Raw genomic sequence first — 12,678 nt, 5'->3', positions numbered from 1 at the left:
ATGGGGTTACAACTGGGGTCTGAAAGGCAGAAGAGAGGGGCTTCTTGCTTTTTCACTGGGACATGGCATTTCCTATCTTTAGGCCACTTCCCTCCATGGAGCCCTAGCAGGCCTGGAGCCTGCTACCCTGGAACGCCATTAAAAGGCGGCCAGCAGGATGCCCCATCCCCATGTGTGGCAGGCAAGTGCCAGCAGGATGAGCTGGCCTGGCAGGGCTGGAGGCCTGGGGGCCACGCTGGTGCCAGCCACCCTGCACCTGTCCTCAGTGGCCATCTCCAGGGGCACGGGGCAGTCCCCCAGGAGCCCAGGGAGGGGCTGCTGGGCTGCTGTGGCGTTGGCAGGGCCCAGGAAGGCGCAGTCCAGGCCCTGGATGAGCGCGGCCGTCCAGCGCCGCAGCCAGAGCGCGCTGCAGTCGCAGCTCCAGGGGTTGTGGGACAGGAACACATACCTCAGCCTGGGCAGGGGGGAGAACAGGCCCACAGGCAGCGAGCTGAGGTTGTTCCTGCTCAGGTGAAGGAAGTGCAGCTTGTTTAGGTGCAAAAAAGCAGAGTCTGAGATGGAGGAGATCTGGTTGTTGTTCAAGTACAAGTTTCTCAGGTTGAGCAGCTGCCTGAAGGTGCAGTCCACAGCGGTGATTCTGTTGGCTTCAAGGTGCATGGTCTTGAGCTGGATCAATCCTTCAAAAAGCTGATTAGGCAAATCAGTGATGAAGTTGTGGCCTAAATTTAACATGCCCAGTCTGAGAAGCTTTGAGAAAGCTCCGTTTTGGATGATCCATATCCGATTCTTCCTGAGATTGAGATCGTTCAGGGTTTCCAGGTCTTTCAGGGAATCTCTGCCGATGGCCTCTATGTGATTGCCCTCCAGGGACAGCCTCGTGAGGCTGGAGAGGTTCCTGAAGGCTTGTGGGACATACCTCATGTTATTGGAGGCTAAATCAAGCCTTTCTAAAGAAGGCAAGTGTGAAAATAGAAGTGGGTGGATTTCGAAGATGTTGCAGTGGGACAAATCCAGGCTGATGAGGTTTAATAGTCCTCTGAAAGTGTTTGCATGCAGGTAGGTGAGGCGTGAGTTCCTGCTGAGGTGCAGCTCTTGCAGCCTGCTGAGAGCATGGAAAGTTCCTGGGGTCAGGAAAGTCAGATTGTTCCCATCTAGCCAGAGGCTGTGAAGGAAAGTCAGGTTTCTGAAGGTGTTGGTGTTGAGAATCCGCAAATAATTGTTGGAGAGGTTTAGAGAGATGGTGGATGGTGCTATTTCTCCAGGTAGGGTTTTCAGTCCAGCTCTGTTGCAGAGGATGGTCTCTTCAGGTGTACACCTGCACATGCTTGGGCATGAATTGGAGACATTCAGACTCAGCCCAGCCTTTGCTGCACAAGTAAATATAAATATAACGAGAAAGAACATGACCAGCCACACATCAGCCACAGCATCTAATACCTGATGGATTGTAGAGGAGAAGGCAAGAAAAAGAGCATGTACCTTTTGGGCAGGTGAACCACAGGCAGGGCAGGGTTTGTTGGACTGTGCACAGTGAAAATAAATCAGCTGGTTCCTCCTGCTGCAGCCCCGTGGGGATTAAGTGTTTAGGCACGTCAGAGCTGATCAAGTGCTGCCCTGAGAGGCAGAGAGACTTCTCAGCCCAGGGTCATGCTCTGGCAGTGGCTTTTCTCACCTCCTGCCCTCTGCAAACAGCAACAGGTAACAGACTTCCCCTGGCAGCTGTTTGGGACAGGCCCCTGCTCATGGGTCATCACCATTTTCAGAGTCTGCTTGGCAGTTGCCTCACAAAAACTATTCTGGGAAGAATTTTTGTGATTTTCTGCAGCTGGAGCTTCAGCAAAGGCAGTGGAAGGTGGCTGTGCCATCCAGGTGTGAGGTGAGGGCTCTCAGCCTGACAGAGGCTGCACACACTGACAGATGCCCCAGGCTCAGGGATTTCCCTTGGTGATGGCTGTGACTCCCCTGCAGTAAAATGGGAGACTGCCAGGAGCTATGCAAGTCTCATATTCTCTGACATGAGAGATATTTCTCTGACATGAGAGACATTTCTCTGACATTTTTCTCTGGGAAAGCACAGGGGAGTGCTGTGTCCTGGCAGTGCCTCTTCTTGGGATGTGCCCTGAGCCATCTGTGAGGGGTGAAAAATGAACCCTGTGGTTGAAACAGGGAGCACCCCAAGGGCACACTGTCCTTCCTAGGGCACTGCTTGTCTCCAGCAGGTCTGAAGATGCCACCGAGAAACTGGACCTGGACGTGGGTCCTTAAATATCTGTGTCCTTGCCCTGCCCTGTTTTTTATCCTATATCCACAGTGCAAAGGGGAAGTGCATTTGGGGGCCTGATTGATGAACTCAGCAGCCAGGGATCAGCAATTTCCAGACTGATCATTCTGCAGGAGGACCAGACACAGGGCTTGCAGCTGATGGATCATTAGTGACACAACTGCTTCTCTTGTTTTTGTCACTCTAAATTTCTTTTCCACTTCTCTCTGCTGGAGTTCTCATGTGTTCTGATGTGCTTGAAGCACCTTTTGTCAGCTCCCTGCCTTCCAGTGCATTTCCTTGCTCTTAATTCCTTGGTCTGGCTCAGCTTTTTTCTTTTTTTCATTTTTTACAGGTTGGGTTTTCTTTCTGTCCCCTGTTCTGCCAGCTCTGTCCAGACAGTGGCTAAACCCCCAAATATACAGTATGCCCAACAGTAAGTGTGACATGGACAAGTTTGCAGCTCTGTTATTTCCTCAGCAGAAGCAGATTATATTTCCTGTGCTGTTAAATCACTATATTGGCTTCAGCTACTTCTGTTTTCTTCATTTTTTCAAGCAGCAATCCCCTGAAGAACAGCTTCTCCCTGGAAGCTTGGCCAGGATGATCATGTTGTGTAATGGAGACCATCCTCCAGCTGTAAACAACATCATTTATTTAGTTAGACAGGCTTTGGTGCAGTGTTACTGGGGGCCAAAATCTGGTTTCCACCTCAAGCAGCAGTGCTGGCACCATGCCTGGGGCTGGTCCTGGGAGCCCCAGAGGAAGGTGGAAATGTGCACTGCTCACCCCATCCAGCTGATTGTGTCTGAGGTCAGGCCAAAGGTTTTGGTGGGTGAATCTTTGTTTTCTCTATTCTTGGCTCAGCTGGGGCTGCTCCTCCAAGGACATCACCTTGGTTTGGTGTCCTGCTCCTTGATCTCCATGACTTCTCTTATCTCCTGATGCAGCACAGCTAGGAATCTCCATCCCTCCATGATTTGTCAGTGCAACCCTGTGAAGGAGACAGGTTTCTGCTGATCTCTGTGCAGAACAGGTGAGCTGCACCGTGTGCTGGGGAACGCTCTTGCCTTCAGCTGAAGTTTGTAGCTCAGGCTGAAAGAGATGGAGCTCTTGCTCTGGTGTCCCTTTTATTCTACAAAGGGTTTATTTCTGGTTGTAATTCCAGCAGTGTTACCATGTTCTAGCTCTTTGTAAAGCCCAGTGCTCTCTGTACTGTAGCTCTCCTTGATTTCATATTGGAAATTTTCAGACCAAAAGCATGCAGCTCTTGGAGCTCATTGCTGCCAGATGTTGCTTAACTGGACTCAAACACTGTGGTGGAACAGGACCATGCAGCTACAGAATGTTTCCTTGCTTTAGAGCCTATAGGGCCAAGGAAAACCATAAATATCAAAGTGACCAGATTTTTACACTTTGTCCCAGGTTTGGCAATTCCAGTTTCTCCCTGTAAGGATCCCACAAAGCATGGAGGTGAGGTGGCAGCTGCTTGAGAGGATTTTGTCCAAACTTACCAATGGCAGCCCAGGCTGCAGCTGCCCTTGGGGTGGAAGCAGTGCAGTGATATGCCAACACCCAGCACTGTGGAGAGCCAAACCTTTGCTGAGGGCTGAGTGCTGGTCCAAGAGTGTGGCCACAGGAATGTCCTGTGTGTGCTGCAGTGCCCAGGGCTCCTGTGCCCAGCACTGCTCCAGCTCCCTGAGCATCTCTACTGCAGTCACTGCCTTACCAAGTGCTGCAGAGACAAGGTAAGGATGTGCTCCTTGAGAAGAGCTGACACATGAGTTTTTTCTCCTCCTACCTTTTCAGCAAACTTTCCCTTTATGGTGTGTTCAAATATTAGCATCCTGCTCTGGGGTTCTCTTTTCCAGGCTCAGCTCTTTGTGCTCCACGTGCAGGGACTCTGATTGTCTCTCCCCATCTGCCTGGAGGGTTTCTGGAGTGCATCATGTGTTTTGGCTGAGGTGCCTCATCCACCCAGCTTTAATGGAAAAGCTGAACCACTGCAGGTCTTCTGTTAAATTCTATTCCACCCACCACATGGCCATGGTTGTGTTTTTGTCCTTTTTTCAGTCACTGATTGATCTGACATCTGGGATTTATAGCCCAGCTCATCCCCTTCAGAAATTGTTTATAGCTGATGTCAAGAGCCTTGCCTAATACTGTAGATTTTGAGGAGATGAATTCTCTTTAGAAGATCGAGGCAGTAGTCAAAACTTCTGCTTTGGGATGGTCTTGCTGGTCTAATAAGTTAAAAGAGCAAGGTTTGCATTCTTTAAACTTTTTTGTTGGGAAAAGATGGAATTAGTAGAGTCACTTAATAGCTTTGTTGGTTAAAAGATTGATTAAATAATATGGAATATGCAAATGTCAGGAATAATCTGGCACCCCCAAAGCTTTATCTAGCTGGTGAACTCTCTTTCGTGTGTATCTCAGTATTCTTGGAACATAAGAGGAATTTCTAGTAAAAGCACTTAAAAAGTGGGAAGGCTGTTTGCAGTGGTTATAGTTCAAAACAGCAAAGAGAGGAAGATTTTTTTTAAAAAAGATCTCTGGAAAGAGACCCTTTGGGTGCCCTGTAACTCTACAAAGCTTTCCACTGAGTCCTAAATCTTCCTAAATACCACCTTGAAACCCTAAAGAGAAATGTGAAGCATTCTCCCACATCCTTTGAATGCCAGGCTATATACAACTATATTAGTTCAAATAAAGCAGAAGTTAGACAGGAGAGAACTCTCTCCCACAAGCTTTGGCAGTGTCTTGACTTCTGCTGCTCATCACAGCACCTGGTTTGAGAGAAGTGAGGAGAAAATTACCTGTGCTGATAAATTATGAAAGCTGACTGTGGGTTCCTGTTGTGGTCTCAGCTGCTGAAATGCTGCTCTGGCCATGAAGGCTCTGGGCCTGTTTTTGGCAAGCCCAAAGTCTGGTAGTTTATTTGTGTTGGGGTCATGGCTGGGAGCTGTGCAGCTCTCAGGGATGGAGTTTTGACCAAGTCCTGCTGCCTTCAGCAAGAGCAGGGCTTGCCTCAAGAACAGCAGTGGTGCCAGGGTGTGTGCACTTCCTGCCTTTAATAGCAGCTTGTTTTCAAAATCACTTATCTGCTTGTTTTCTTTGCTTCTTTTAGTAGCTTGTAAAATGCTTACAGCCAATAATTTGAACAAACAATGTCATGGAGGATAACCTCAATCTTGGCAATGCTGTTGGCTGGACACAAACATCTCTCATAAAATAAATGCTTTGGATAAGTTTTCTGCATGCTGAAGGTAAGAAGGGCATCCCTCTTCCCTTCCCAATGCCTCTGTCACTCTCACTGAACTGCTCCAAAACTGACCTCTTCCAGCACAGAAGGTCTGTTCTCTCAGAGTATCTGATGGGCCCTGTCTGGGTGGCCCTTGTGGCCACTGCTGTGCTGCTGGGAAGTGGAAAAGCAGCACTTTAAAAAGCTTAGTTCTTCCACATGAAATCATGGATCCAGCAGGGAGAGTGGAACACTGACCAAGGTCTTGCCTTTGAGATGCTGGCAGCTCTCCCTCTTGGCCAAAACACTGGGTTTGCAGACAGCCACTGCCAGACCTGATCAAGCTGTGCAAGGACCCAGAACTGACCCAGTAACAACCATGGACGGGATTGGGACTCACTGTCTCAACCTTCAGCCTTCAAGGTCAGTGCTCACAACTGCTCCCCTCCCTGAGTTCCCAGAAAGGATGCAAGCAATCAGCTTCTCTGAAGAAGTGCTCTGGGGCTGGGGAAGAAGGGTGAGGTAGATTCTCCAATCTTACTTGCAGGACTGAGCAATGAATCTCTAAAGAAACCGTTAAATAAACAAATGCAAGAAGGAGGAATGCTTAGAAAAGTTTATGGAATGCTGGAATGTTTGGCACAGCACACTCCAGAATATTCTGGGCTGAAAGGGACCCACAAGAATCACCAAGTCCAGCTCTTCCAGCCCATGCAGGGATCAAACCTGCAGTCTTGGCATTATTAGCACCATGCTCCATCCAACTGATCTAATCCCAGGGTCTGGCATGATGAAAATCATCATTGTCTGGCAGCTGATGCTGGATCCCCAACTCCTGCTGCCAGCCCTGGCGCTAGGGAGTCAGGGAATCCTGCTATAAATCAACACCAAACACAGCCACAGTGATCTGTGTTGGGTTATGCCTCCTGGGGAGCACATTTATAAAAGATTTTTTTCCCTCTTGCTTTCTCCAAAAGGAAGAAATCAAGCTCATGGATACAGTTTGCATCTGGATCTCACATTACTTGGAGCCTTTGGCAGGCTGGCAAGGTTTAGCCTCCAGAGGTGGCTGTGACAGCCTACTGGCACTGTCAGGCTGCTCATTGGAATATTCCATCCCTGACAGAGGCAGCACTTCCCTGCAAAATCCAAAACCTAGGACTTGGAGTGATGGATCCTTTTCTTTTTATTTGTACAGCTGATCAGAAGGTGCTATTTGAGTTGTGTGTGGTGATGGTTTGGGGTTTTTTGGGTTTGGGTGTTTTTTTAAACACTCTTTAGGTGCATCGGCTTGAGGATGGAAAGACAAACCTAAGGGCTCTATGTGGGCCTGCAGCAAATTTCTTGCTCCTCTTGAACTGTGAATTATTTTAGTTGGTGTAAAAAATGTACTCAAAATCCTACCCCAGATTCAACCCCCAGACACCTCAAGCTTCTTCTAATTTAAAATCAAACAGGTCTTGTGTTGAAAACTCTCAGCTTTTGTAACTTTGCAGCCGGATGAGCAGTGTAAAAGCTCTGCCCTGTGCTGAGCTGTGTGCTGGGCTCTGCTGCAGCAGATCCATGTGCTGGATTTACCAGCCTGGCTGTGGAAAACACATCCCACAAGCTCAGGGGCCTTGGCTCAGCTGCAGCACTACATGGATGAGGTTCTTTTGTGCATGGACAACTTGGGGGTCTGTTTTACAGCAGTACAAGATGCTCAGAAATAGTGAGAGGAAGAAATGGTGGGGGAAAGAGAGAGAGAGGGATTTGTGCATTAGTGAGAGGAATCTTTGCAGTGAAGAGTTTGGATCAGATAAGGAATCAGATGCATTGAGCATTGGCAGGGGAAAGAACAGGAGCAGGATTTGTCAAAGGGCAGCCTGAGCTGTGACCCCCATTGCACTGCGTGCATCAGGGCCATTTCTTGTCTGTTAAAGTCTCCATTCTGTAGGCAAAACAGAATAAACACAGTCAGGATCTGTAAGGATCAAAAGTTGTGTGGAAAGGAAAACTTTAAGTCTAAACAACTAGTGTTTGTTATTTTTGAAAAATAAACATTCTTGTGCATTTTTCCTTCACTGGGTGTTTGCTGAGGAATGGAGCAAAACCTTTTACCAATGGTTTGTGTGCAACTAGCAGCAAAGACTCCTGGCTGAGGGTGTCCTGGCACATCTTGTTACAAAAAAAAATTAATAAATATGGCTCAGAATGAGTGCTGACATCTCAGATCACTCACCAGTGGGCCAGAAGTCCTGCAGACCCCAGGCAGGGTCTGTGCAGGGGAAATTGGTGGCAGAAGGTGCATCTCTGCTCCTCTGCAGCAGGACTCATGACTTTCTTGTGTGCTTGCAGCCTGACAGCCCTGACCATGGACTGCTTTGTCATCATGTCCTTGAAGCAGTAAATCGTTGCACTGTGGTAAATAGAAATGCTGTGTGGGATTCCCTTTCTTTAAATAACCCAGTCTCCTTTTAGCACAGAAAATGCTAAGAACTGGACTTTGAATTATGAGGCAGATAAAGACAAAAGCTGCCAAGGACACTTCTCTCTGCCTTGAATGTAGCACTCACCTCCAGGGATTGGGTGTATATGAGTATATGAGTTTGCTGATAAGCTTTTTCAATACTCTCTGAGGCTTTTTCTGGTCAAAGACACAGCTGGGCTGTGGTGAAACTGGTGAGACTGTTCTCCACAGCCTGCTCAGCCCTTAGTTCCCCTGAAGATGCTGTTAAAAGGCTGTTTTTCATCTCTCCTCTGGGTCACTCTGGTGACAGCAGAGCTGGTGATGGCTGCTGTCCCTGGTGTCCCGGAGCAAGGGCAGCACTGGGGTTCCCCCAAGCCCCCACAACTGGATGCACCTCTCCCCAAGGCTGTGCTGGTGTTCAGAGGATGGGATGAGCTTGGTTTCAGTGCTGGCCAGTGATTGAGAGCCAGGAGCAAAGGGAAGTGTCACTGCCAGGGGCTCCAGTGGTTCTTTCTGTCTGGGACATGAGCCTTGCTGGGGAGCACAGCACACATGCCCTAAGTAGATGGGCAGCTGTAGCAGAGATCACACTCAGGCATCAGGGCAAAGTGTTTAAGCCTCTGGGTGCTTCCCTTGCCCTTTTCTTATCCTCCAGGAGCCCCCTTGGAGCTCCTTCCATGGAGAGGAGGCGGGGCCAGGCACAGCATGAGATGCAAGGAAGGAGCAGATGTACAAACTCTGTGTTGTGTGGAGTTGGTATGAGCTCGTTTTGGTCGTGTCCTACCCCAGTGCAGCCTCAGAACCAAGCCTGCTCTCAGCCATGCCCTGCTGCCTGATTTGTCCTGATTTGTCCTGATTTGTCCTGCTGCCCTCCTCAGCCCCAGCAGTGTGCATGTCTTTGCCAGGAATAGGGCAGTGGCTTTCCCACAGTAACTGGGAGATTGGGTCAGCCCCCTTACCCAGGCAGTGCTGGTGTGAATGCAGTGATGTTCCTGCACTTTCTGTCTCTCTGTGTTGACATTATAGTCAATTCTGCCAGGACTAACAGCCTATTTCATCCCCAAATGTATTAGCCAGTGCTAGGGCTCCACGGACTGCACGGGAATCCCTCTGCCCTCTGAGATGCACAAATCCTTCCATGGAGGCTCCCACATCTTGTGTGTGCATGTGGAGGGCAGAAAGGGGCTGAAAGTGTGGGTGTATCCTCCTGGCACAAGAGCTGCAGTAGAAAACCACAGGGATATTTGTGTGAATTTCCTTTTTCTTGCTTGCTTCATTTCCTTTTTTTTTTCTCCTTTTTTTCTGGCTGTCTTGTTGCTCTCTCCTGATTTACTGCATGTGCTCACGTGGCCTTGGAAAGGGGGGCTCTCAAACTGTTTTGCTTCCAAAAGGAAAAGAAGCTGGCAGGCATTCATATTTCAGTTCTGGAGTTATGTAGTTTAAAGTCTCCCAGTGGAAAAGGGAAGATATGAGAGAGCAGATTGCTGGTGGTAATACTCACCAGAAGGAAAGGGGAAAAAAGGAGCACGGAATTCTGGAGCCTTGAGAGGTAGGTTTTCTATCTGCTGCTAGAACATAATTTCCATTGATTTGATTCCATTTGTGCTGGAATGTCTCGTGCCTGCAGTGAGAGGAGGAAGGAGCAGCTCAGAACAAATCCTCAGGCACCACTTGTGCATGGCCAGAGTGGGGGAGTGGGTTTATCAATGAAACCTTGTTCTCTGTAATGCAGTACAGATAATTATGGTGTGGTCCCTCTGCTAGGAGTCAGGGAGGAATGTAATGCTTTGTGATTAATTCTGAGATTTCAGATTCTATATGTTAAAGTGAAGAGCTCAGGACATAAGGGTGAAATGGGACTCAAGACCCTCTCTGAATATCTGTGTTCCCAAACAAAAAAGCTTTCATTGGGTTTAGGACCCCTTTGAATACAGAACATGGGCTTATGATTGACTATTTGTGACTTTAAATACCAGCACTCTGCAGAAATTCCCCTGCTGAATTTTCATTGTTGAGACAATATACATAAAATTAAATTTTTGTCAGTATATCCAGAGTAGTATATTGAGTATTTTGCATTGAGCAAAATAATGTACGTTAAACTGTTGATACAGAAAAATACATTTGAAATGATCAGTTGCCTTCTGTTAAATGACAGATAATTACCCAAATCTGTTGTCTTGGTGAAAAATTCTGTTTCTTTTAGGGTTCCTTGAGAATTCTTAAATGCCTGTCTGGTTCTACAAAAACTTACTAGAAAGAGGAAATTAGTTTTTAATTATGTAAAATAAAATACTTGGGTATGATATCTTCTTCATCAGCTTAGAAAGTCTTCGAGTTTGCAATATGTCCTGCTCAGGGTGCAGACACTGTTGAAATGCAACAAAGGCAGACCTGTCAACCTCTTATTTTAGCTGTTTTATAGCTACATTTTCCCCTGCTGAAATCCAGTTCTGATATTTCTAAATGAATGGCACATAGTACTGTTAAATTCAGTGCCTGCAAGGACTGAGTTTATTGCTTGTGTCTACATTGAAATGATCTCTTTTACTGTTCTGATTAAAGCTGTCATAAGGGAAGGAGACGCAGATATGTGTCAGAAGGACACTGACAGTGAATGACATTTTGCAAAGACCCTTCAGTGTCTTTGTGTCCAGCCCTGTGAACTCGGGGCGGGGGGGATGATAAAAATCACAGCTTGCTTTCCTAATAGTCCTTTTTAATGGCTGCTTTCACATCTGCTTTCACATTTTAACTGCTCAGAGTGTTGGAAATAGCATGAGAAACTGGGAAAAGGATCATGAGGAGCTTCAGCATGGCCTTTGGGTCACAGAAGCTCCCAAAGTGTCTCCAGCTCCTGAGTCCATAATCTTTCTGCTCTGCTGGCCACAGAAAGCACCATCTGTAATCACAGATAAACCCCAGCTGCTCCCTTCTCTGCCAGGCTAATTAAAAAGTGCTGTGACGTCCCTAGGGCTAATTGTGTTCTGTCAGTGGGATGGAGGTAAGGAGTTCAGCAGGGCTGCCTGGTATTTCAGCACTCAGATTACTGATGTAGCTTCAAATGGTTTTTATTTTATTGTGTCTGTGTGATTTCAGAGCTAAGAGAGGTGCAGAGTGCATGTCTAACACATGGTTTCTGATCTGCAGGTGAGCAATGGGATAGGAAAGTGCTGCCAGCCCATGAATTTCCTGAAAAAACTCCCCTTCCACCAGCACCAACATGCAGAGCAATTACTCCCTGGTTGTCACCACCAGGGAAAGTCTCCAAGTCCTGTCTACAGCACTGACAAACTCATCAGCTGTGTCACACTCATCCCCTCCCTGCCCCCTTACCTCTTCAAATTATCAGTTTTCACTGATTCCAGCCCTCTTCTCTGCAGTTTTTGTTCTTGGGTTGGTTGGCAACAGCGTGGTGGTTGTGGTGCTCTGTCGTCACACTGGCCCCAAGACAGTTGCTAATATCTACATTTTCAACCTGGCCATGGCAGACCTGCTGTGCCTGGCCACCCTCCCCTTCTGGGCCACCTACTATGCTCAGGGATACAACTGGCTCTTTGGGTCTCTCATGTGCAAGATCTCCAGCTCTGTCCTATGTCTGAATATGTTTGCAAGTATTTTTTTCATTACGTGCATGAGCGTGGACCGGTACCACGCCATTGTCCACCCTATTCACTCCCAGAGGAGAACTCCACAGCAAGCTTATTTTGTGGCATTGGTGGTGTGGGGCCTCGCCTGCTTGTCCTCCCTCCCAACTTTTTATTTCCGAGACACTTACTATGTTGAAAGTTTGGAGGTCAATGCTTGCATTATGGCCTTTCCTTATGAGAACTATGCTCAATGGTCTGTGGCAACAGCCTTCCTGAAAAACACCCTGGGCTTCTTCATCCCCTTGGCAGTGATCACCACGTGCTACATCTCAATCAGGAGGCACTTGCTTAAAGCACAGCAGTTTGGGAAGAGCAGGCAGAAGAGGGACAAGGTCCTGAAGCTGGTGGCTGCTGTTGTCATTGCCTTCCTGATCTCCTGGCTGCCATTCCACGTTCTGACGTTTCTGAACGCGCTGGCTCACATGGAGGTCATTGCCAGCTGTGCGGTGGTGGGGCTCATCGACACGGCGCTGCCCTTTGGCATCTGCATGGCCTTTGCCAACAGCTGCACCAACCCCCTGCTCTACTGCTTCATTGGCAACCAGTTCCAGGAGAAGCTGCACCGCCTGTTCAAGAGGAGGGTGCACCAGCTCAGCAGCCACCGCGAGAGCTCCTCTGCCAGGAGGGGCAGCTGCTTCAGAGAGCCCGAAACCCCCGTGGGCAAAGAAGGGGAACCCGAGTCCTTCCTCTAGGCTCTGGGGTGATGTCAGTGCAGCTGGATGTCCCTGAAATTGTGACATTTCTTTCTCCTCTTCCCTTTGTTTCATGCCCATTCATTCACCAGCTGTTTGAAGGAGAACCTGGTTTTGTCATACACGGGGATTTATTCCTCCTTCCTTTTCACAAGTTTCACACAGAGGGAAGGTTCTGACAAATAACTATATTGATGGCACTATAAATATCAGCTTTTTGTATGGCTGGGATCAGGCAAATGTTATGTGTAACACCAGAAACCTAAATATACTGAAGGACCATTACACCATAGCTACAATTGCACAGGTGCTGAGTATTATACCCTAAACTGATTTTCTAAAAGAGATTCTCACTAGAGAATGTGTAAATAAAGCAGTGCAGATAT

The 12,678-nt window shown here is 47.8% G+C and overlaps 2 protein-coding genes across 2 annotated transcripts; one reads left to right on the top strand and one right to left on the bottom strand.

Annotated features, from left to right (window-relative positions):
* Nucleotides 1–138: 138 nt before the first annotated feature.
* On the bottom strand, nt 139–1,404 carry LOC128945983 (nyctalopin-like). The gene has a single exon (XM_054289917.1). The coding sequence runs from the start codon at nt 1,402–1,404 to the stop codon at nt 139–141; it is 1,266 nt and encodes a 421-aa protein (XP_054145892.1).
* A 9,769-nt stretch (nt 1,405–11,173) lies between these two features.
* AGTR2 (angiotensin II receptor type 2) lies at nt 11,174–12,292 on the top strand. Its single transcript, XM_054289823.1, has one exon. It carries the CDS (start codon nt 11,174–11,176, stop codon nt 12,290–12,292), a length of 1,119 nt encoding a protein of 372 aa, XP_054145798.1.
* Nucleotides 12,293–12,678: the final 386 nt, after the last annotated feature.

Source organism: Melozone crissalis, unplaced genomic scaffold, assembly GCF_028551555.1.
Source record: "Melozone crissalis strain CALT ecotype California unplaced genomic scaffold, PUWL_Pcris_2 ptg000068l_1, whole genome shotgun sequence".
Taxonomy (NCBI): domain Eukaryota; kingdom Metazoa; phylum Chordata; class Aves; order Passeriformes; family Passerellidae; genus Melozone; species Melozone crissalis.
The sequence above is the reverse complement of the archived record's forward strand: the minus strand, read 5'-3'. Positions and strand labels throughout refer to the sequence as shown.

What these genes read in the sequence shown, in the direction of transcription:
- LOC128945983 (XM_054289917.1), bottom strand. Translation starts at nt 1,404, where the DNA reads ATGTTCTTTCTCGTTATATTTATATTTACTTGTGCAGCAAAGGCTGGG.
- AGTR2 (XM_054289823.1), top strand. Translation starts at nt 11,174, where the DNA reads ATGCAGAGCAATTACTCCCTGGTTGTCACCACCAGGGAAAGTCTCCAA.